At 38.3% G+C, this 21,071-nt stretch overlaps 2 protein-coding genes across 2 annotated transcripts; one reads left to right on the top strand and one right to left on the bottom strand.

Annotated features, from left to right (window-relative positions):
* Positions 1-4,411: 4,411 nt before the first annotated feature.
* On the top strand, positions 4,412-5,462 carry LOC131017494 (cysteine proteinase inhibitor A-like). The gene is made up of 2 exons (XM_057946249.1): positions 4,412-4,712; positions 5,079-5,462. The coding sequence occupies exons 1-2, from the start codon at positions 4,611-4,613 to the stop codon at positions 5,262-5,264; spliced, it is 288 nt and encodes a 95-aa protein (XP_057802232.1). The 5' UTR covers positions 4,412-4,610; the 3' UTR covers positions 5,265-5,462.
* Positions 5,463-7,087: 1,625 nt separating this feature from the next.
* LOC131005338 (NDR1/HIN1-like protein 10) lies at positions 7,088-8,288 on the bottom strand. Its single transcript, XM_057932256.1, has 2 exons — positions 8,264-8,288; positions 7,088-8,103 (listed from the first exon to the last, which is right to left on the bottom strand). Exons 1-2 carry the CDS (start codon positions 8,286-8,288, stop codon positions 7,088-7,090), a joined length of 1,041 nt encoding a protein of 346 aa, XP_057788239.1.
* Positions 8,289-21,071: the final 12,783 nt, after the last annotated feature.

The following is a 21,071-nucleotide window of genomic DNA, read 5'->3' as shown; positions in this document are numbered from 1 at the left end:
TTGAAATTTTCAAATTTTTTTAGTCGCCCAATCTTTTTCTGATTGGGCCGTGTTAAACACGCGCCCAATCCATCTTCATTGTGCACTAGGATCGGAGGGGGTAGCTGGGTGCGGTATTGGTGGGGGCGCACGCCTGGTGTGCGCCGGCGTCCGTGCCCCCTCACTGTGTATGCTCTTATAATTAGACTATCCCCATCAGTGACTTCCTCTCAACCCTCAATTAAAATATTTATTTCTCTTTTCTTCAAATACACAACTCAACCTTCATTTTATTTTGAAAGTTTTGTTGCTCTCGAAAACACAGAAATGTTGGATAAAATGATGGAATCGAACCGAGCCGAACCGAATAGTGGTGTGCTCAAGTTTGGTTTGTTAAGTATCGAATCGAATCCCGAACTTTACTTACCGAATACTTTGAGGCTCACGAGCCTAATCGAGCCTATACGAACTTTCTAAATTTATATTTATATTCAAAATATTGATTATTTTATTTAAAATAATAAATATATTAATTATTTTCTTATAACAAACAACATTAATTAGAGATTTAATACAATTATTATTAATTTTAGTGGATAAATATAAGTTATGTCTACTAATAATTTATATTTTTTCAAGCTGAATCACTTGACGAACATGTTCACGAGCTAACGAGCCGAATACTACTAAGCTCAAGTTTGGTTTGTTTATTTTACGAGCTTCTCTAAACGAACTTGAACGAGCTTTTTTCGAGCCGAACTCCGAATAGTTCGCGAGCGGCTTGGTTTGTTTACAGCCCTAGGAACAATCAATTCAACATTACCGTATGAAAAATAGAAAAGCAACATAAAATAAAGTACGCACAATGAAATGATTTTATACTGCAATATTAATTAATTGCAGTTGTATATTCACTATAAAAATCCATTTTACAATGAAGATACGTGAAACCACTCAATAGAATCCCTCTTATTGAGTGGTATTGATAGAAAAAGAAATCCCTTCAAATCCTATCAATAATGCTAGTAACAACTAAACTTTAATGAAGCTATTCTATGAAAAACCAAAAATACAAACCTATCAACTAGCCCTAACAAATGAGTCTCCTACTCAAGGAATGTTAGGCACACGAATCTTCCACTCAAGGTGTGTTTTGAACTAGATGTCCGGTAAGATGTTGGAACAATAGCTTCTGAGCTCCCGCACTTGTATATGTTCTTGTATGGACTGGTACCGAATGCAGTGAGCTTTGCCCCCATTTATAGATTCAATATATGCTTGATGAGCAAGAAAAACGTGGCTGAGAACATAGGTAGTGGATGTGCCTTCTAGGTTTTACTTGAAGCTAAAGTAGTTTTGTTGGTTAAGCAAATTAACCAACATCCCTACTTTCATGGAGGACCAAGTCTTCAAAGCTTTAAATCTTCTATTCCAATCTATGATATCCGATCCAGTCTTCAAGTCTTTGATTGGATTATTTCTTCTCCTTCACTTTGTGGAATACGAAATATATAAATATAAATATTAATTCTCTTTAAACAATATTTAATGAAGAATATAAAATCAAGGTTTATTCATAAAATGAATAAATAAATTATTAGAGTTAAAATAACTCTAACATATTTCTACTCCCATCAGTGACATCCACATGACCTAATTATTTTTTAATCTTATAGTATAAAATAAAAAATTATATTATATATAATTAAGTGGCACCCAATGAAAGGGTGCCACGTGGCGATGCCATTCTCATGACATTGGGTTGGCTAGCCACCCAAAGTCACACAAAATTATATGTTTTTGATTTATTTTGTAATTATAAGTTTTTGTCTTTTTCCATGACTTCGGTGACAAAGTCACCAATGAGAGTAGTCTTAAGGTGTGTTCTCTTTATTTGTAAGTTTATCATATAAAAAACAAGGGAAACAAAATAATGAATTTTTTTATCACATTTAGTGGTCTCCACTCTTTTTATCTCATGATTACTTTGGTGAAAAGATATACTAGTATGAAAATATTATGAAGAGAGAATAGATAGAGAGAGAAAGTGAGGAGAGAGAAAATGAGGAGAGAAAGAGAAATATAGAAAAATAAATTAAATTGTATATAAATTTTTATGATAAAAAATTGAAAGATCATAAAAATATAATATAAGAAAATATTACACCTCTAATTTGTGACGATATTATCATAAATTAGAATAAAAATATGAGAAAAAGAATTGTTCGGAAAAATTCTTCCTTCTATCCGAAAGTTTTTTTTCAATAATAAAATATGTAAAAAAATAAAAAATAAAAAAAGGAAAATTCATGTATTCTACCTTTTTTTTCAATTAAAGAGAACTCACCCTTTAATCTTTCAGAGAAATATACGACACAAAACAATCGGAAAAGTAAATGAAAGTCAAGATACTTTTATGTCGGCATACCAATGCTAAGTGGGACGACCAAATAATTTCGAATCACGAATGGGACAAAAAGTAGTTCAGAATTTTTTTTTGTTAGAATGGAATTTCTTTTATTAATAAAATTATTATAAAAAATAAAAATAATACAATTTTTTTAAATTCTTTTTCTTTTTCCTTTATTCCTATAAAATAGAATTCCACCCCAATTCATTGCTCCTTTTTCCTTTCATTTTAAAGTGAAAATATTACTCTATTCGTCCCACTAAAAATGATATGTATCATATTTCAGACTATCTCACTATAAGTGACTTATTTTTAAATATAAGAAGTTAATTCTTACAAAATTTAAATTATACTCCATTCATCTACGATATCATTACCACGTTATGGATGACACAAGTTTTAAAAATATTATGAATAATACTCTATTCATCCCAATCTTTAAGTATTCATATTTTTATTTTAATTCGTCCCATATTTTAATATCTATTTCTTTAATTACTTTAACACTCACATAAATGTGGGACTCTTATTCCACCCCAATACATTCAACAACTTTATTAAAACACATGCCACTCTTAAACGAATACTAAAAATTGAGATAGAGAAAGTAGTTGATAATAGTGGATATTGGTGTGGGTAGAGTTTGAGTCCCACTATAAATATATGGAGAGAAATAAAAATATTATGTGGACCTTATTGCTATAATTAAAAATAAAAAATAATATTATGAACGAACTAAAGTGATATTGTGAGAAGATAAAGTATTAGCAGAGATGTTAATTCAGCCCGAAACCCGTGGGCCGACCCGAATAACCTGATAAAATTAGAGGGTTAGGGTAGAAAAATCGCAACCCGATTATAAATCGGGCTAGCCCGTTCGGGCTGGCAGATTGAAGCGCGCTAGCCCGTCGGGTTACAGAATTAAAAAAAAAAATCAAAATTGAAATTTAGGTCAGAGACGCCCCCAAATCCGCCGTCCGCTGTTCGCCGTCCGTACCACCGATCTGGCACCAACTCCAGCCACCGGTCCGACATGATCACACGAGTCACACGACGCCTCCCTGCTCGCCTTCTTCACAGCTCATTTTCATCCAATTCTCATTTTCCAATTTAATGGCTTTTGTTTTCGTTTCTGAGTATTGTAATTTATCAGATGAAATGAATGACAAATTTGTTGTCCCACTTTTCATGTCCACCGCTTATTGCACTATCATGTTTTTATAGTTTTTAATCATTTTTTGGTTTACTAACCTTGTATTACTTCAGCAGCAGATTTTTCTGATCAATTATGGTTGCTAATTTTATCGTGGAAATAGGAGTTGTGATTTATTGTGTAGCTCTGAGGATTTGCTACTGAATTTATAGCACGTGAGTTGATATTGTATGCAGAATACTGATAATTTAACGAATCTCGCAAATTTTTGAGTTTGGGTTTTTGTGCTTCCAAATATTATCAATGTTGAAGAAGAGTGTTACTCAAATATTTAGGCTTTATATTTATTTTTGAGATGCTTTGATTTATGATTTCAATCTATTGTTGAATATTTTTTTATTTTTTTTATAACAAAGTTGAACATTTTATTGTTATTAACTTATTTTTATATATTATGTAATCTTGAATATTTTATATTTTTGCATTTCATGTTTTGCTATATAATTTATATCTTTAATATCTATGTATATTTTATGCATTATACATTAGATCATTAAGAATAATAAAATAGAAATGATAATTTTATTTTTACGCCTTTAACCTGATTAGCCCGATGGGTTAACCCGAAATTCGAACGTTTAGGGTTAGAATTGAAGATTTACAATCGAAAAAAACTCCAATCCGATTAGCCCGCACCCGACTAATTCGAAACCCGATAGAACTAAATTCGATGGACTGGGCCGATTGCATCCCTAGGTATCACTAGTATTTCTACTCAATTTACACCTTTCCTCTGATTTGTGGGCTATAAGAATTTTGTGCCACCAATAGTATTGGGGGAGGAGCATTAAAATCTTGTCGCCTAAGTTTTATTATGCAAACTACGAATCTCTTTTCTTGCTCCGCGTTTCGGATAACATCATTGAACAGCGACTGCCGATTCTCCAGTTGCTATAAATACCGCTGCTGTATCAACGTGCCTCCTACAATTCACTCTCACTCACTCACTCACTCACTCGCACACGACGATTCAATTTTTCTCCTTTTCCATTCACTAATTCCGCGAGAATGGCAGCACCCGGAGCGATTCGCGAGAGCGAGGGATCAGCCAACAGCCTTGAAATCGACGCTCTAGCTCGTTTCGCCCTCGACGAACACAACAAGAAGCAGGTTTTTCTTTTATCGTTTCTATTTCTTCTGTTTTTTAGAGTGATTTTTTAGCGCTGTTCTGTTTACGTTTCTCTGTTTTTTGAAAAATTAATTAATAATCTAACAACACTTACCACTATCTCGCTCTTCCTTGCCTAGTTTTGAGAATTTCACACATCTAGGGTTTAGATTCACTATTTGTTAGATCTGAAATTTGCTACTGGCACGATCACTATGGGTGAGTTTTCACCTTTTCCTTTTCCGCAGTACAGTGAATTTATGCAACGACATCGCTGATTATGCTTTCCACAATTTCGGATTTTGTTTGCTTAATTTGTGCATTTGTACAGTGTCGATCAAAAATCAGAATTTCATTATTGGTTTCAGAATTCTCTGTTGGAGTTCAAAAAGGTGTCGAATGTGAAGCAGCAAGTTGTTGCGGGCACAATGTACTACATAACGCTGGAGGCGGCCGACGGAGGCCACAACAAAGTCTACGAGGCCAAGGTTTGGGTGAAGCCATGGATGGACTTCAAGGAAGTTCAGGAATTCAAGCACGTCGGCGACGCTTGATTTCAGTTCTTGCTGCCCATCAGACGATACCATATTGTAAAATAAAGATATCGCAGCTTGGACTCAACTTGAATAATGTTGTAAGTTTGTTTGAAGGGCATCTGATTAATTTCCAACAAATCTTCTAACTTGATGCAACTCTACTTTGTAGTTCTCGTGATCATGAAGTAGTATATGTTGATGCTTGTTTGTTTATTACTTCTGCTTGTTGCTGCTTCTCCTCTCTTGATCGATTGCATGATTCCTTTTCCCCATCGCCCATCGGCGATGTTATTTTGTATGTAGCAGTGGAAATTAGTGCAATTCCTATTGGCCCATCTCATCTACCACTCTCACATTCAAGATATATTTGTTACTTTCTAAGTGTTTGAATTCGAATGTGGATGCTCACGACTTCTTGGGTCTTGTAGAAAACTACTTGCTCATCCAGAATCCCAGAAGCTAATTTTGACTTGCTTGGATGCATTTGAGAATATGATTTTAAATAAGGGATCAAAGGCACTTGGTTATGGAATTGCTCAGGTTATTTTGCTTTAAATAAGTTCATGGTTCAGTTTGTGGGGAATTGTCAATAGGATAAATATCACTTTAAATCTCAAATTATTTTTGCACTATCAATTATATTCTGAACTATCGAAAATATTTTTTTAACCCTTAAACTATTAATTTTATATCAATTGTATTTAGAATTATTCTTTTTTTTTTGACATACATTATATAAAATGATGTGATTATATGCTTTATTAATTAAAAATTTAAAGGATGAAAATGGATAAAAAGTACATCTGATACAAAATTGATAGTTCAAGGTTTTAAAAATCATTTTCAATAATTCAGAATATAATTGATAGTACGAAAATAGTTCGGGGTTTAATAAATTTTTTAATGACCAAATAAACTTTTGATGAGTCATGTCACCCCTCAATTAGCTGAAATTTTGACTAAGGTTGTATATTAAACAACATAAATTAGTCATTATGAGGTCAAAGTTTGAGCTATTTTTGAATAATAACTCATAAAACAATGATCTAAACTTGCTACATTTATATTATATACTCACTTTGTCTCATCGAAAGTGAGTCGTATCCTTTTTCGGAACATTCCAACGAAAGTGAATCATTTCCCTTTTTAGCAAAAACTAGTACGCCCACCCGTGCGATGCACGGCGAACATCGAAATTAAATAATATTTTTAATAAATAAATAAAATTATTAATCAAAATCAAAATATAAGCAAATGTGAATTATTTAAAAAAAAAATCACATCATTTACACATTAAAGAACATGAATCTAAAAATATACTCTCTCCGTCCCATGAAGCAAGACCAAGTTCTTTTCGGCACGAGAATTAAGAAATTGGTATTTTGACTTTGTGTGTTAATTGTGGTAGGTGAAAAAGTGAAAGAGCGAATAAAGAGTAAATTTTTTGCTACTTTTAGAAACTGGTCTTGCTTTGTGGGACTGACCAAAAAGGAAACTTGGTCTTGCTTCATGGGACGGGGGGAGTATAAATTTTTAATTTTGTACTTTTAATAGATGAAATACCAAATTATCATTTAATTGATACTCTTTATAAATTAGTACTTCAACAATTGAGAATACAAAATTAAAAATTGTTATGTTTTTAAATTTAGGTTTTTTCTTGTGTATTGTTCTGAATTATATTATTTTTAAAAATAGGGCGAAGGTGCAGATTCCCCCCTGAACTACACCCCCCTAGAGCTTTTAGCCCCCCATTCTCGGTCAAGGCGCGTTGACCTCCCCAAAGTCTCGGAAGAAGGGTGCAATTAGGTCCTAGGGTGAAACAGGCGTTTTAACGCCGTTCACTTAATATTTTTTTTAAAATTTCTAGTGGGCTCCACCCCCAACCAGCAACAGAACGGACCGGAGAAGATCTGCAGCGGCGGCTCCTTCTTGGCCGTCCGCTGCCGGAAACGCGAGAGAGGGATGAGGGGGAGGCTAGTAGCGGGGGAGGCGCTCCATCCTTGGCCGTCTGCTATCGGAGATGCGAGAGAGAGAGGGAGGACAGATGGGAGGCGGTGGCGAGAGCGGAGGGATGTGAGGGGTACGACGGCTGGCAATTCTCGCCGGAGAAGTGAGCAATGGCGGAGAGAAAGAGAGAGCGGTGAGAAACAAAGAGAGATGAGCGATGAGAGTGGAGAGAATGGGGAGAGGAATCGATTTTGATGATTGAGTGAGAGAGGGAAGGCCTCGACGCGGCACTGCCTCGGTCCGCCGGTTAACACCCCCGATCTCCCACTAGTCGGCAGTCCAAGAACTAGATCCCCACAGAACACCTTCAGAAACCTCCTTCGAGTCCTCCACACCTTGGCCTCAAACCTAACCCTAGAAAGCATCCTCAAATTGAAATTCACATTATCATTCTTCCCCCTCTCGCCAGTAATCTCGTCCACCGCCACCTTCTCCAGAAAACTCCCCGCCGCAGCGAATCTCGCCGTCAGAGAGGTCTCGTTCTTCGTGCCTTGATAGAAGGGCACGACGGTGGTCTCGGAGAGGGAATACGATTGGTAGTAAATCGCGGTCTCAATGTGATCGTAGCCGAGCTTCATCTTCTTGTTAGGGTTTTTGGCGGTCAGCTTGATCTCGGAGGTGAAGGAGATGAGCAAGTCGTTGTCGAGCGTGAAATTGGATATAGACAAGGAGTCGACTCGAAACTCGGGGAGCTGGGGGCGAAGGATGAGCCAGACGATGAAGGTGACTGTGCCGAAGATGACGATGAGGCCGATCACGAAAGCGAAGATGCGGCGGAGGCAGGTGGCGCGGCGGACGGACTCGGCGTCGTATTGGTAGTTCTGCTGCTGGTTGGGGATGGAGCCCACTAGAAAATTAAAAAAAAATTAAGTAACGGCGTGTAACAGCCGTTTAATGCAGGGGGCAATCTGCACCCTTCTTCCGAGACTTTGGGAAGGTCAACGCGCCTTGACCGAGAATGGGGGGCTAAAAGCTCTAGGGGGTGTAGTTCAGGGGGCAATCTGCACCTTTGCCCTTAAAAATATTCCGCATTTGCTTATATTTTGATTCCATTTAATAATTTTAATTGTTTAAAATAATATTCAATTTTAATGTTCGCTGTGCATCTATTGGGCGGATGTATTAGTTTATATTAAAAAAAAACTATATTTTTTTTTTCAAAAAATGGTTATATTTTCAAAAAACTTGAAATGAATAGTTTTTGTTATCAACACAAAATTAAATATATAAAATTATTTGATCTCATTGTCCAAATTAATTAGTCCAATAATATATTTAAGAATTCATAATTTTTTTAATTTTTTAATATTTATATAATATATAGATTATATAGATATAGATTTTTCTGGACATAGAGATTAAAAAAGGTGCTATAAAGTGGGTAGAGATTATTTATTTATGGGTGTAGAGTGAATAGAGACCATATTCTATTTTTTTATAAAATATCATTATAAATAAAAAAAGTGAAAAGAAAATTTTACTATTATAAGTGAGACTGAGTAATATATTTTCAATCAAAGCAAGTCATGACCATACTATGTTATTTATACACCTAACAATTAACCTTTTAATGAAATGTAAATCTACCCCTCAAAGGGAAAAAAACCTTCACACCAAATACAAAGTTGAATCAATCGGTCAAGGTGCAAAACAATGCATGAGATATACTCCATATTGTGATAAATTAGTATTAGTATAAACAATTTTAAAGTATTGGATGAATACGTGTTTAAGTTATATTGATGTATACGTGTTTAATTTTAGAGTGTTGAATGGAATACGTGGGTTGATGGGTTAGTGGAATCTATATAATATATAAAAGAGGAGTTTTTCCCTCTCTTTTTCTCTCTCTTCTCCCATCAATTTTTTCACTCTTTTTTTTCTTTTAGTTTTTCATAATTTAATTCTTTTGTAAATATGGAGTATCAAATTTAATTCATGATTTTTTTTTCAATATGCATCTTAAATTTAATACTATTGTATAAAAACATCAAAAATAAATTTAAAATGAATAAGTTATGAAAATTTTAAAATATTTTATTTTCTCTCTTTTCATTAAAATTTTATAACTTTTTATTTATGTTTGTATATGAAAATATTTATTATGACATGTAACTCTATAATAATAATGTGTAAATGCTAATTTTTGTTATTGAATAATTTTTATTACACTTTATACAAAGTTGTTAATATAATTTTTAAATTCAAGATTTTATTGTATAATTGACGTGAATTATTTTATTTTATTTTTAAAATATATTTTTATATTTATTTATATTTATTTAAATATATCGTTAATTTCGATGTTCGTCGTGCATCGCACGAATGGATATTCTAGTATATATAATTAGTGTGTGAGTTCAATAAACTACTATTGTAAATTGAATCGACTGCTGCCGTTAAATATTAGCAAAACACTGTTAAAAAATAACGGTAAATAATTTGCTGCTTCTTTACATAAGGGTTAATTACGCCAAAAACCATGAACTTTGGGCCCATTTCCAAATTTTCCATGAACTTTGTTTTTTATCAAATTTTCCCTGAACTTAAGGGCGTGATCAATTTTTCCATGATTTTGACCTCCGGTAATACTCCGGTCTGAGCTGGCTCCTACGTGGCAATACCGAGCTGACAAGGCGCCTACGTGGCTCGGCTCTCTCTCTCTCCCTCTTCCCCAAACACACTCATCTCTCTCTCTCTCGGCTCCTACGTGGATCGTTCTTCTTCTTCCCCAAACACACTCATCTCTCTCTCTCGGTCCCTCTGTCCGCGGCCGCCGCTGCCGGCGAGCGGCGCGGCTGCTCCATCTCTCTCCTTCCCTGAACTCTCCTCTCTCACCCTCTCGCCTCTATCCCTCTCGCTCACTCTGCCGGAAACAGGACAACAGACACCACTAACGCGGTGCGCCGCCGCCTGTTCCTCCTCTCCGGCCACACGGCCGCCGTCTCCTACTCCCTCCTCTTCTCTCATTCCCTCTGTCACACTCTCACACGCGCACGGACATGGCGTAAGCCGCGCCGCCGCCCGAAATCGGTAAACCCTAACTCCTCCTCTATTTCCCCTTTTTTTTCTTTTTCTCATCTTCTTATTTTTTTCCCTCTTTGGCAGATCGGAGACGACGACAGGTTCACCGCCGCCGCTCCATTCTCTCTCCACCACGCACCACCTTCCCCCACCTTCGCAAAACCAGATCCGCCCCCACCAACCATCTCTGCAGATCCGCCGTCTCCCAGATGCAGCAGTGGGGTTTGGGCTCGACTGCTGCTGCTCGATTTCCGGCGAATTCCACCACCCCCTCTGCTCTGGCCGAGAGCAGCTCTGGCTCTGCTCTGCCTCCGGCACCCGCACCAGATCCGACGCCCCTGCCGCCGCCGCGCCAGTCACCTCCACCCCTCGCAGATCCGCCGCCCCAAATCCCGATCTGAAAATTGGAAATTCAAACAGGACGACGTCGTTTCACGAGTATAGGACGACGTCGTTTCTTCACATCGTCGCCGGTGCCAAGTCAGCTTTCAGGTGACTTAAATGGTGCCAAGTCAGCAGTCAAATTGGAGATTTTCGAAAATCATGGAAAAATTGATCACGCCCTAAAGTTCAGGGAAAATTTGATAAAAATCAAAGTTCATGGTAAATTTGGAAATTGGGGTACAGTTCATGGTTTTTGGCGTAATTAACCCTTTATATAATATATATAGATTAGAGAATTTACGAGATTAGTTAACAAGAGTGCGTCCTTATTTTTTCTTAATTAATCTCTCTCTCTTTCTCTTTCCTAAAACCATCAAATTTTGAATGGAAAAAGTACGAAAGCGGCCCACACCCATCCATCCACCCTCCACCGACGATATCCCTACCCCCCACCCATCGTGGCCGCGTCGCCCCCGACGCCTTCCCCCGTCGTGCTGGAGCCGCGAGGAGACGGTCCCCCCTTTCTCCATCTCTTATTCTCCAGTAGTAAACACAAGCCAAATACCGCCGGTCTTCCTTGAATTCGCCGTCAACGGCGAGAATCGCCGCCCTCTTCACCGCCATGGCGCCACTACAGGTTCTGCGAATAACTCCATCCGATTTGGGGGGTGGGAGGAGAGGCGGCCTATTTGATTTGGGGTGGGCGGAGGGAGGCGGTTGCTAGGGTTTCGATTTGGGGTGGACGGCGGCGTTGAGGGAATTGCGAGGGTGGCGGAGTTTGCAGATGGAGGCCGAAGCTTGCAAATTTTTTTGGAGCCGTAAATCAAATAAAAAAATGATACTCTTCTCCTCGTGCTTGGAGATTGGAATGGAGAGGGTGGCGCTTACCGCATGCGCGGCGGTGACGTAGCAGGGGGTGGGGGGGGGGGGGGGGGGGGGGTTTTTTTAAATTATTTTTGAATTAATTTCTAAAAAATCATTAATTATAGATATAATCAAATTATTAAAAAAAATCAATCAATTAAACTGATAAATCTAATTAAAAAATTCATTAATTAATTTAAATTTAATTCAAAATCACTAATTATTTATATATTTATTTAAGCACAAAATTAGAATTATATTTAAACAACTAAACTCTAATTCCTTAAATCCCGTGCCTAAAAGAAATGTCTCACTTATGATGGTGGGATGGAGGGAGTATTACATAGGGGTTATTGCCAGAAAATACATATACTTTGTCAATTTTCTGTTTTATATCATGATCTTATAATTTGGCCAGAAAATACATCAATTTTCAATTTAATTGCAATTATAACATGACTTTATAGTATGGCCAGAAAATACACAAAGTTTCAATTTATTCTCAATTATAACATGACCTTGTAATTAATTTAGTATAATAATATCAAGTTTAATACATTAAATATTTTTAATTTTCTTTTCATCTCACAATATACTATATATAAATACATATATTTGATAAATATACATCTATATGTAAATAATATATAATATTATTTACTTTTTAACATAGTTTCTATTATATATGTACGTAATTTTTTATTGGTCGTAATATTTTATAATTTCATAATTTAAATAAATAAATACTTATTATATATATAATATATTAATAGAACATTAAAATCAAATATATATATATATATATATATATATATATATAACAAGATATTATATTGATGGCTTAAAAATACATACATATATATATACATATATATTATGAAATAATTAATCATCTAACTTAATTTACTTTGAAGAATTGTCTTGATAGATAAAAATAGTAAGGTTAATCTCTTGTTTACTTTGCTGGAGTGAAACTTTGGGATTATCCCAAGACTCTTGATTACTTTTATAATTTAAGCTAGTTTTGTTTGATTCTTATCCCGTCAAAAAGGTGGAATTGGAGTAATCCTACTATGGAGGATAAAAGTACTCAATTATCCATTTTATCAATCATGCAAAGTAATCCATCAAAATTTGAACTCATGAGAATAATCTCCTTCCACCTCAACTTCTCATTACAAATTTGAATTGCATTATTGAAAAACTTTCTTTTCCAAATATAGTTATTTTTATTTTTGTTTTATGTATATTTTTCTCTTTACATTTCATTTCTCTGTGAAAAGTGTTAAGGACCCTTCGATGAAAACAACAAGATTACTAATGAACTAAGAAACACAAATACAAAATACGAATATAGATACGACACGGGGACAAAAATACATCTATTTTCCAAAAATCACAATACGAATATGTCAAAAATATGTATATACTTTTTAAAAATATTTTGAAAGTCTTCTTTCAATTAAAAACTTACTAAGAAACTACTAAGTCATGAAATTTTCCTCATTCTCATCTAGTGTATCATCATTGCCCTCTTCAGTGAACACAACACTATCCAACTCTTGTTTATCAAGCATTAACTGCGCAATCCTAGATCTCATACATTCTGAAGCATACCAAAGTTGTCTCCTCTAATATCCCACAACTTTGTCTCTCATTTGTAGTATTCAGGTGTTCTTCTAGATAACAACTGAAGATTGCTATGAATATAAACCAAATATTCAGCACGTTGGGGAGCCAACTTGTTTCTTCTCAACAAAGTGGATGAAAGAGTACGTGCTTCAATTCATTTCAGCACATGAAGAAGATGAAGGTTGAAGAAGGAGTTTCAAAGCTAACTTTTGAAGTGTCGGTGCACTTGGACCATATGTCACCCACCAACTATTCGGGTCCAAGTCATAACGCTGATCAATCAAGTCAGAATCAGCAAAATCATACAACATGCTAGAAAAGTTTACAAACTCCCTTATCACAATCCTCCATTGAGAAATATCTAGGAAATACTTCTTCAAACAATTCAGTCTTTCATTTGCAACTTCATTATCCTTATGCAGCTCGACATGGGTCTTCTAGAAGCCATTAATCACTATAATATCTAATAAAATATAACTTTATGTTAGTAAGTCAATAAAAGTGACGAGGATGGTATTAAGGCCCACTTTATACATAATGAAGTAGGCCCAAATAACCGCACAACAAACACATAAGTCCGACGAAATGCACACGAGTGAAGAAACTCAAAGAGGTCCACAGAGTTGAGGCTGAAGGACGAAGGCTTTCCTAGAGCTGAAGTCAATGAATGCATATCTGCCTATATAAGCTCATGTAGATCTGAGCCGAAGACGAAGCAAGAAGAATCAAAGAATGAGACCACTTGAAAAATGCGAAGAGGATTTAACATCAGGTTGGCAGAGCATAAGAAGAAGCCACACTACATGGCGCATCTAAAAGTGGTGTTGGGAACCTTGTGGAATATCCTAACCCTTGTTTTGATGATACCAAAATTCATAGGACTTATTTGTAATAGACTATAATCGTTTTGAACTCAAGTGTTAGAGTTCGTTTCTAGTTTAGTTGCGGTGTCGAAGACTGAAGACTGAAGACTGCAGATACCAACTAAAGTATCAGTTGAAGAATCAGTTGAAGACTGATTATTTAATGCGCGCAATGGACTGATACTAAAGTCAAGTATCAGTTGAACATTCCTCCTAGGACTGATCTTCCAACGTTCAGAGGAATCCACGTACGCACAAGTACAGCCGCATTAAATGCAGAGATCTCAATATCTTATCTCTGTAGAGGTCATTCCTATCTGGTGGTTACTTTTCAGAGATGTCACGTCTCCTGTCCATCAAAGAGAGCCGTTTCCACATAGACAAGGAACCTCGAAGATTGAAGCCTCAGCCCAAATTCAAATTGCTCTCCAACGGAAGAAATCTTGAGGACGATTTACGCCAACGGATCTATTCAAGAGTTCTCCTACAAATAGCGCTCGAGGATCACTTCAACCTTCACCGATTCAACGACATAAGCTGAAGCTCTGCCGAAATTGCTACTCAGCCTAAAGCTTAACCGCCCAAAGCTTGAATCGAAGAAGAGAATTCCAAAGCCAAAATCAGTCACTGCTGATTACATACATTCTCTTAGACCCTAGGCATATATCTGTTTACCCAGAAGCCAAAGGTCAAACTTGCTTCAAAGAACTTGTTCTTTGTAAGTATAGTTGGCACTCGTTTAAACCTCTCCCCCATAAGAGTGTTTGAGTGATTCGGAGTTCAGGAAGGTATTCTGAACTCTGAGTGAAAAGTCTGAGCACGAGGTGTGCTTAGCAGGGAAATCCTACGCGAGGTGTGTGGGTGCTGAAGAGGGGTTATCTTCAGTTTACGGTTGTGTGCACCAGGCAAGCACACGGGTACGGTTTGCAGTGCACCAGGCAAGCACTTGCGGAGTGGATTGTTGGTCTGATCAACCAGCCGTGGATGTAGGAAAGGGTTTTTCCGAACCACGTAAAAGTCTCTGTGTTATTTACAGCTTTCAGTTTTACATTCATACTTGTGCTATTTCAATTGATAAAACTGAACACTGACTAACAGCAAAGAGAAACCTTAATCCAACAACTTGCTACACTGAGGCTATTGCGAAACTAAGTTTAATTTCCGCTGCGTATGATATCAATCTGACTGAACTATCCTCTTGTAACACCCCGTATTTAGTTACCTTACAATAGTATCGAAATACTATCGAGAGTTAAAGACTAACGGACTATAGTCGTGAGGAAGTTATCGATGGATGGTGATATGAGTAAGATAGAGATGTTATGATAATTGAGAATGATGATAGATTGAGATGGAGATGTTTGTTTTCGAGTTGAGACGAAGAACGAGAGATAGAGTTGAGGTAGTAATTGAGAATTTCTATAGAGAGGATTAAGCTAGAATGACCATTAGATTAATGGCGAGTGATGATCTGTTATAATGTGATAATTTTGTGAGTTATTTGTTTGTTGTTATATGATTTATATGTTATGTGCGCACTTATGTTATTTGAGTAAGTTTGATTTTCAAAATCTTGGCTTATATGATTTTATTGCCGTCGCACACCCCTACACTCACAATCTTATTTATAATTCCTTTTCCCACATGTGTGATTAGCCGGATGAGACTTGCTGATTAAGGGGAGACAATTCACTATTCACGCATTTAATGCTTCTAATCCTTTGGGATAAGAATATTGTTAAAACCGAAGCGTCTCTCTCTCTCCGTCATTTCTCATCAGTCTCAGTCCTTCAACTTCTTCTCTCTCTCTCACGATTTTTCTCTCTCTCCTCCATTGGAGACTAAGCTCAAAGCTTCACCAGTCACCACTGAGACCAAATACTCCGCTAAATCGAGCATTAAACACTTTCCACGGTTGTTTCAAGAAGATTTGTTGAATTCTAACCGGAAGAAATCGAGAAAAGACGTCTTTTTCTTGAAACTCTTTGCGTAAGTGTTCTATTTTTTTTGGAGTCTAGACTTGCGTGAGAAGTATGTGGTGATTTGTGTGAGTAATAAGATGTATTAAGCATGAGAAACTTCCCCTTCTTCTCTTTTCTTCATTTTCGAAAAACTTGGGCTTGTGCTCTGTAAAATCCTTATTTTCTTAAACCAAGTCGAGATGTGTGTTACAAGATGTTTTGTGTGTTATGTGATGTTTTGAAGTGATTAGCATGTGTTTTACAAAAATTTAGTCTTGAGCATGAGTTTTTGCAAAACTGAGTCTGGAGATGGAGTTTTTACAAAATGAGTTTGATATGTGATTTTGGGAAAAATCTGTTAGTGAAGTCTTGTATGATGTTTTGGTGTGGAGTAAGGATGTATGAAGGAGTAAATGTTTTTGATGATTTTGAGTTTGTAGAGTTCTTGAGTGAGTTATGTTGATGCATGCTAAGTTTTGATGTTTTTGAGTGTTTGATGATTTTTGAGGATGACAAAGTTGACGAGTTTTTCGAGTTGCTCTTTAGGGCACTGTTCTGTTTTGAGCTTTGTTCTCGAACCGAGAAGTCATTTCTCGGGCATGCCAGAGAATTCGTTTTCCCGCTGGCATGCCAGAGAAATCGTTTTCCCAAGTTTGCTAGAGAAGATGTTTTCCCGGGGTATCACAGAGAATTCATTTCCTCGCTGACCTGCCAGCGAGTCCTTTTCCTCAGAGTTCGATTCCTCTGAGCGTGATTCCTCTGAAGTTCGATTCCTCTGAAGTTTGATTCATCTGAGATCGATTCCTCTGACAATTGAGTCCTCTGATATTCGACTCCTCTGATATTTGATTCCTCTGAGATCGATTCCTCTGACGATTGAGTCCTCTGATATTCGACTCCTCTGACGTTTGATTCCTCTGGCGACAGAGAGTTCGCCATTCCTCTGGCATTTCTCCACTGCTCTGCCAGAGAGTTCATGATTTCGCTGCCCGGGCAAGTTGATTCCTCTGCCCTGGCAAGCATTTCTCCGCTGTTTCGCCGAGCTACCCCGCTCTACTCGACTGAGTTTTTCCACTCTGACCACCGAGCATTCCTCTGCTCTGGTCTCCGATTCAACCTATGTTTCTTATTTGTGATATGTTTTAAGTGAGTTATGTGCTTAAGTGTGTATGCATGCTTATGTGCCTGATTGCCCTTAGTCTAGCCTTTAAGAGTTAGGTTGAGAATAAGATTAGAGTTTTGTTATGAGGTTGAGGTTAAGCTTTTTGTGAGGAAGTCTCTAACTGTTCCTCATTTATCGCATGCACATTCCGACGATACAACTACAGAGACCAGCCAAGGACGTAAGTAAAGATCTTTCCGAGGTACCACCTGCACTACGCCAAGTTCCTACAGGTGGGCAGTATGTTGAGAATATGATGAGTATGAAATTACCGAGTTTTCTAAAATGAATTATTGATGTTATGAGCTTATCAAATGTTGAGTTAAAATGATGCTTATGAACTGTTTGACTTGCCAATATTTCTAATGATGAACTTGTGTGTTACCCTCTACTGATGAGACGAATTCGGATCCTGCCACAAGCGGGGTTGTGTACACAGAGGTGACTGTGAGCCGTCTTCGGGTCGGCCGGTCACGGTGCTTGAGAAGGAGGCCTACTTCTCAGTACCTTGATGATGATAATTTGTAGATGCGGTACATACTTGTTGATTATTTTGTCTGCAGACACTTTTATATGATGCTTGATTATGAAAACTGCATACACAGCCTCTTTGACGTTAACTTAATTTTCTGTGTATTGCTGATGTTATGGCAAGCTTCAAACATATAGCTCTAAGAACACTTTTCTTGTATTTCGGCGTCTGCCCACTGAGTATTATGTACTCACGCCCTGCATATATTTCTAAATGTGCAGGTTAAGCATGGTCGGAGGATGGCATGGTGTTGGCAGGGATTGTTGTTTCGAGTGATCACCTTTTGATGCTTTTCCGCCTCTATGGCAGCATGATGCTTTTGAAGTCATTCTTGGCTTAGTTAAGAAATATACTCTCGGCTATATGTCTCCATACATATAGTTCGATCACCTTTGGTTGTGTAACTCTGTATATATTAGAATCCTTGTACATGTATGAACTACGACCTTTTGTTTATGTTAACCCAAAAATTCCGATGCTTGACCTTTATAGAAATGCCAATGTTTATAATCTAGAAGAATGTTAAAATTGTTACGAGTTGTTTACACTTCCGCACAAAGACGAGATTAGTTTTCCACCCTTCGTTTCCTACTTTCATTTAGTCGTATCGATACCCGGTCTACGCTATCAATGGCTAGGCAGCGGGCTGCGACAGAGTGGTATCAGAGCAGGTCGTCTGCTCTGAGTAAGTTTCTTGACTAAGCCGAACTTTGTTAGCACATATTCCTAAAAGGAGTCCTAGTCTAAATTTGAATCTTAGACTAGTTGAGAGTTTTCTTGGAAACAACCCCCCCCCAACACCCCATCTCCGCCTGCTTACGGAGGTAAGAGTTTTTGATGTTTATGATGTTCTGATGTTTTGATGTTCTTGATGTATTCATGTTTTGATGTTCTTGAAGTTTTGATGTTCTTTACTGCTTCTATGATAAGTTTTAAGCTTGTATCTACTAATGAGTTAACGAATTGGCTTAATGATGGAAATGCTTGAGGAGATGGAGTATGACTTGAGGCAACACTTGTCCCTTTTATGGGGAGATTTTGAGGCTAGTATAGCCGTGGCACCACCGTACCACAAGAGAACGAGTATGTTGTTGATTGAGGAATATCAGGCAAGTGCTACGTTCACTTTTGATGAACACGATGTAAATATTACAGGATGCAGAGTCGAGAGGATACAGCGACGCAAAGGCAATATCGCGAGGCGATGCGCAATTGGTTCAGGACTACTGGGCCTCAAGAGGGTGATACGCTCGGAGAATTCCTTGCGCGTTACCATAGTCGCCGGATGGAGGCTACATCTTGCGGCATCGGCGAGGCTGAGGCCATTACGCACTTGATTCCGCAACTCCCTTCGGAGTGGCAAGAATGGGTAGCTTCCCTAGTACCCCACTACATCTTCCGGAATGATTTCGGGCGCTACTTGGGCGCCGACTTCCGCGGGTTCATTGCAATGATTAGCTACCGCTATTTTGCCTTCGGCGATCCACCTTCACCGCCTTATGGGAACCTGAATGGACCAGCGCCAGGAGGAGCAGAAGAGGCACCTCCACTGCCAACGGAGCTTTATCCAACTATTCCTCCACCTCCAGCTGATCCTATTTCCGTTACGTCTGAGCCTATTGTCTCAGCGCCGATTGCTCTTGAAACTTTTTCCCCTGTGAGGGATCATGATCCATTCTCATCTTTAACACTCATGCCATTTCCCAGTGCAAATTTCCCATCATGGGACTTTTCTTCGGTGACGGCACCTTTGCCATTACCGCCCTCTGAAACAGCACCGTCTGTTGTGGTTGCTGAGCAGCCGATTGTTTCCACTGAGCCGATTGAGATTGTGTCTTTCAATCCATATCCAAGGGTTGCTCCTTTGCCTGAGCCGGGCACCTTGGCTTTTCAGACAATGATGCACGCGATTCTGTTTTCGCCATCTCGAGATGCCAGGAGGGAGGATGACACCCTGCCCGACTTGATAGTGATGAGGACAAATCCGAGGAGGAAACTCCTGCGATGACGGTTGGCTACGGTCGGACTCGGCCACTGCAGCGGAAGACTGCCGCTACTGGCGAAGAGACGTGGGTGCCTGTTCCCGAGATACCTGTGTACGGGCCAATGATGGATACTGACGTGGAAGATGAGACGGACGATGATAGCGTTTTTCGCTTAATTGATGAATATGAGGATGGAGAGGCTGAGCCAAGAGAGGACAGGCAAGGTGATGAAGTAGAGAGTGGAGCGCCTGGAGCTGATGGTGGGCGATGATTGTGCTGTTTAGCATAGAAGCTAATATGCCTTTTGCGATGCTTGACTGATGTACATAGATGAAATAGCATAATAGTGCGTAACTATAGATGCCTAGTACGTATGATGCCTGTATAGATGGAGCATCATGATAGTATTAGGGATTGTTTTGATGTACATATATCCCAACTTTTGTGAAAAGACCTCAAAGAGGCAATCTTTCTATGTATATATGCTTACTTGATGATGATGTTGCCTGATTTGTTGATAATGCTGCTTAACTAGATGAGTGATAATAGAAGTGAGTGACCAACAAATGAGAGTTTTTAGATGATGAGAAAACGATAGAGTAGAGGTAAGGAGAGTTTACGTTGAAAGAGGAAGTAAGATGAGATGAGAGCACTGAGATTTCTGCGCCAGAGCGGAAGCGAGTCCGCTGGCGAAGCGATTTCGCTGGCGAGGCGATTCCGCTGGCGAAACGAATCCTCTGGGGAAGTGAATCCTCTGGAGAAGTGATTCCTCTGACGAGACCGTTCCTCCAGCTTTTTGATTTCGCTGCACTGACTAGCGATCCCGCTGTTGAGCGATTCCGCTGATGAGTGATTCCTCTGAGGAGGGATTCCTCTGCTCCGATATGCTGTTTTCTCTGATGGACCATGCCTCTCTGACTTTTGATATAAATCGTTTCTCTGCACTGCACTGCAGCATTGAGAGTTTGGTTCCGAGGTTGATATGAATTTTCCTTTCTTTATAGCATGCCTCCGAGAAGGCAAAATCGAAATCGAGTAGAAGAGGAGGAGGAAGAACAGAGAGATCCTACACCACCACCTCCACCTCCTCCACAACAAGAGAGGAGAGTAGAAGAGCTCTTCCTCCGACAGAACCCACCTACTTTCAGTGGAGCCGGAGACCCCGCTGAAACAGAGGAATGGATCAGAAGTATGGAAAGGATCTTTAGGTTCCTTAGATGCAACGACGCTGAGCACCTTATGTGCATGACTTACCAGCTGAAGGGGTCTGCAGATTTTTGGTGGGAGGCCAAACAGAAGACTTTGACCCCAGAGCAAATAGATGAGCTTACGTGGGAGCAATTCAAAACAGCTCTTTGCGAGAAATATATACCGCGTAGCTATCGCAGAAGGAAAGAAATGGAGTTTG

This window comes from Salvia miltiorrhiza, chromosome 1 (assembly GCF_028751815.1).
Source record: "Salvia miltiorrhiza cultivar Shanhuang (shh) chromosome 1, IMPLAD_Smil_shh, whole genome shotgun sequence".
Classification (NCBI taxonomy): domain Eukaryota; kingdom Viridiplantae; phylum Streptophyta; class Magnoliopsida; order Lamiales; family Lamiaceae; genus Salvia; species Salvia miltiorrhiza.
Note: the sequence above shows the minus strand (reverse complement) of the source record. Positions and strands in the feature narration are given on the sequence as shown.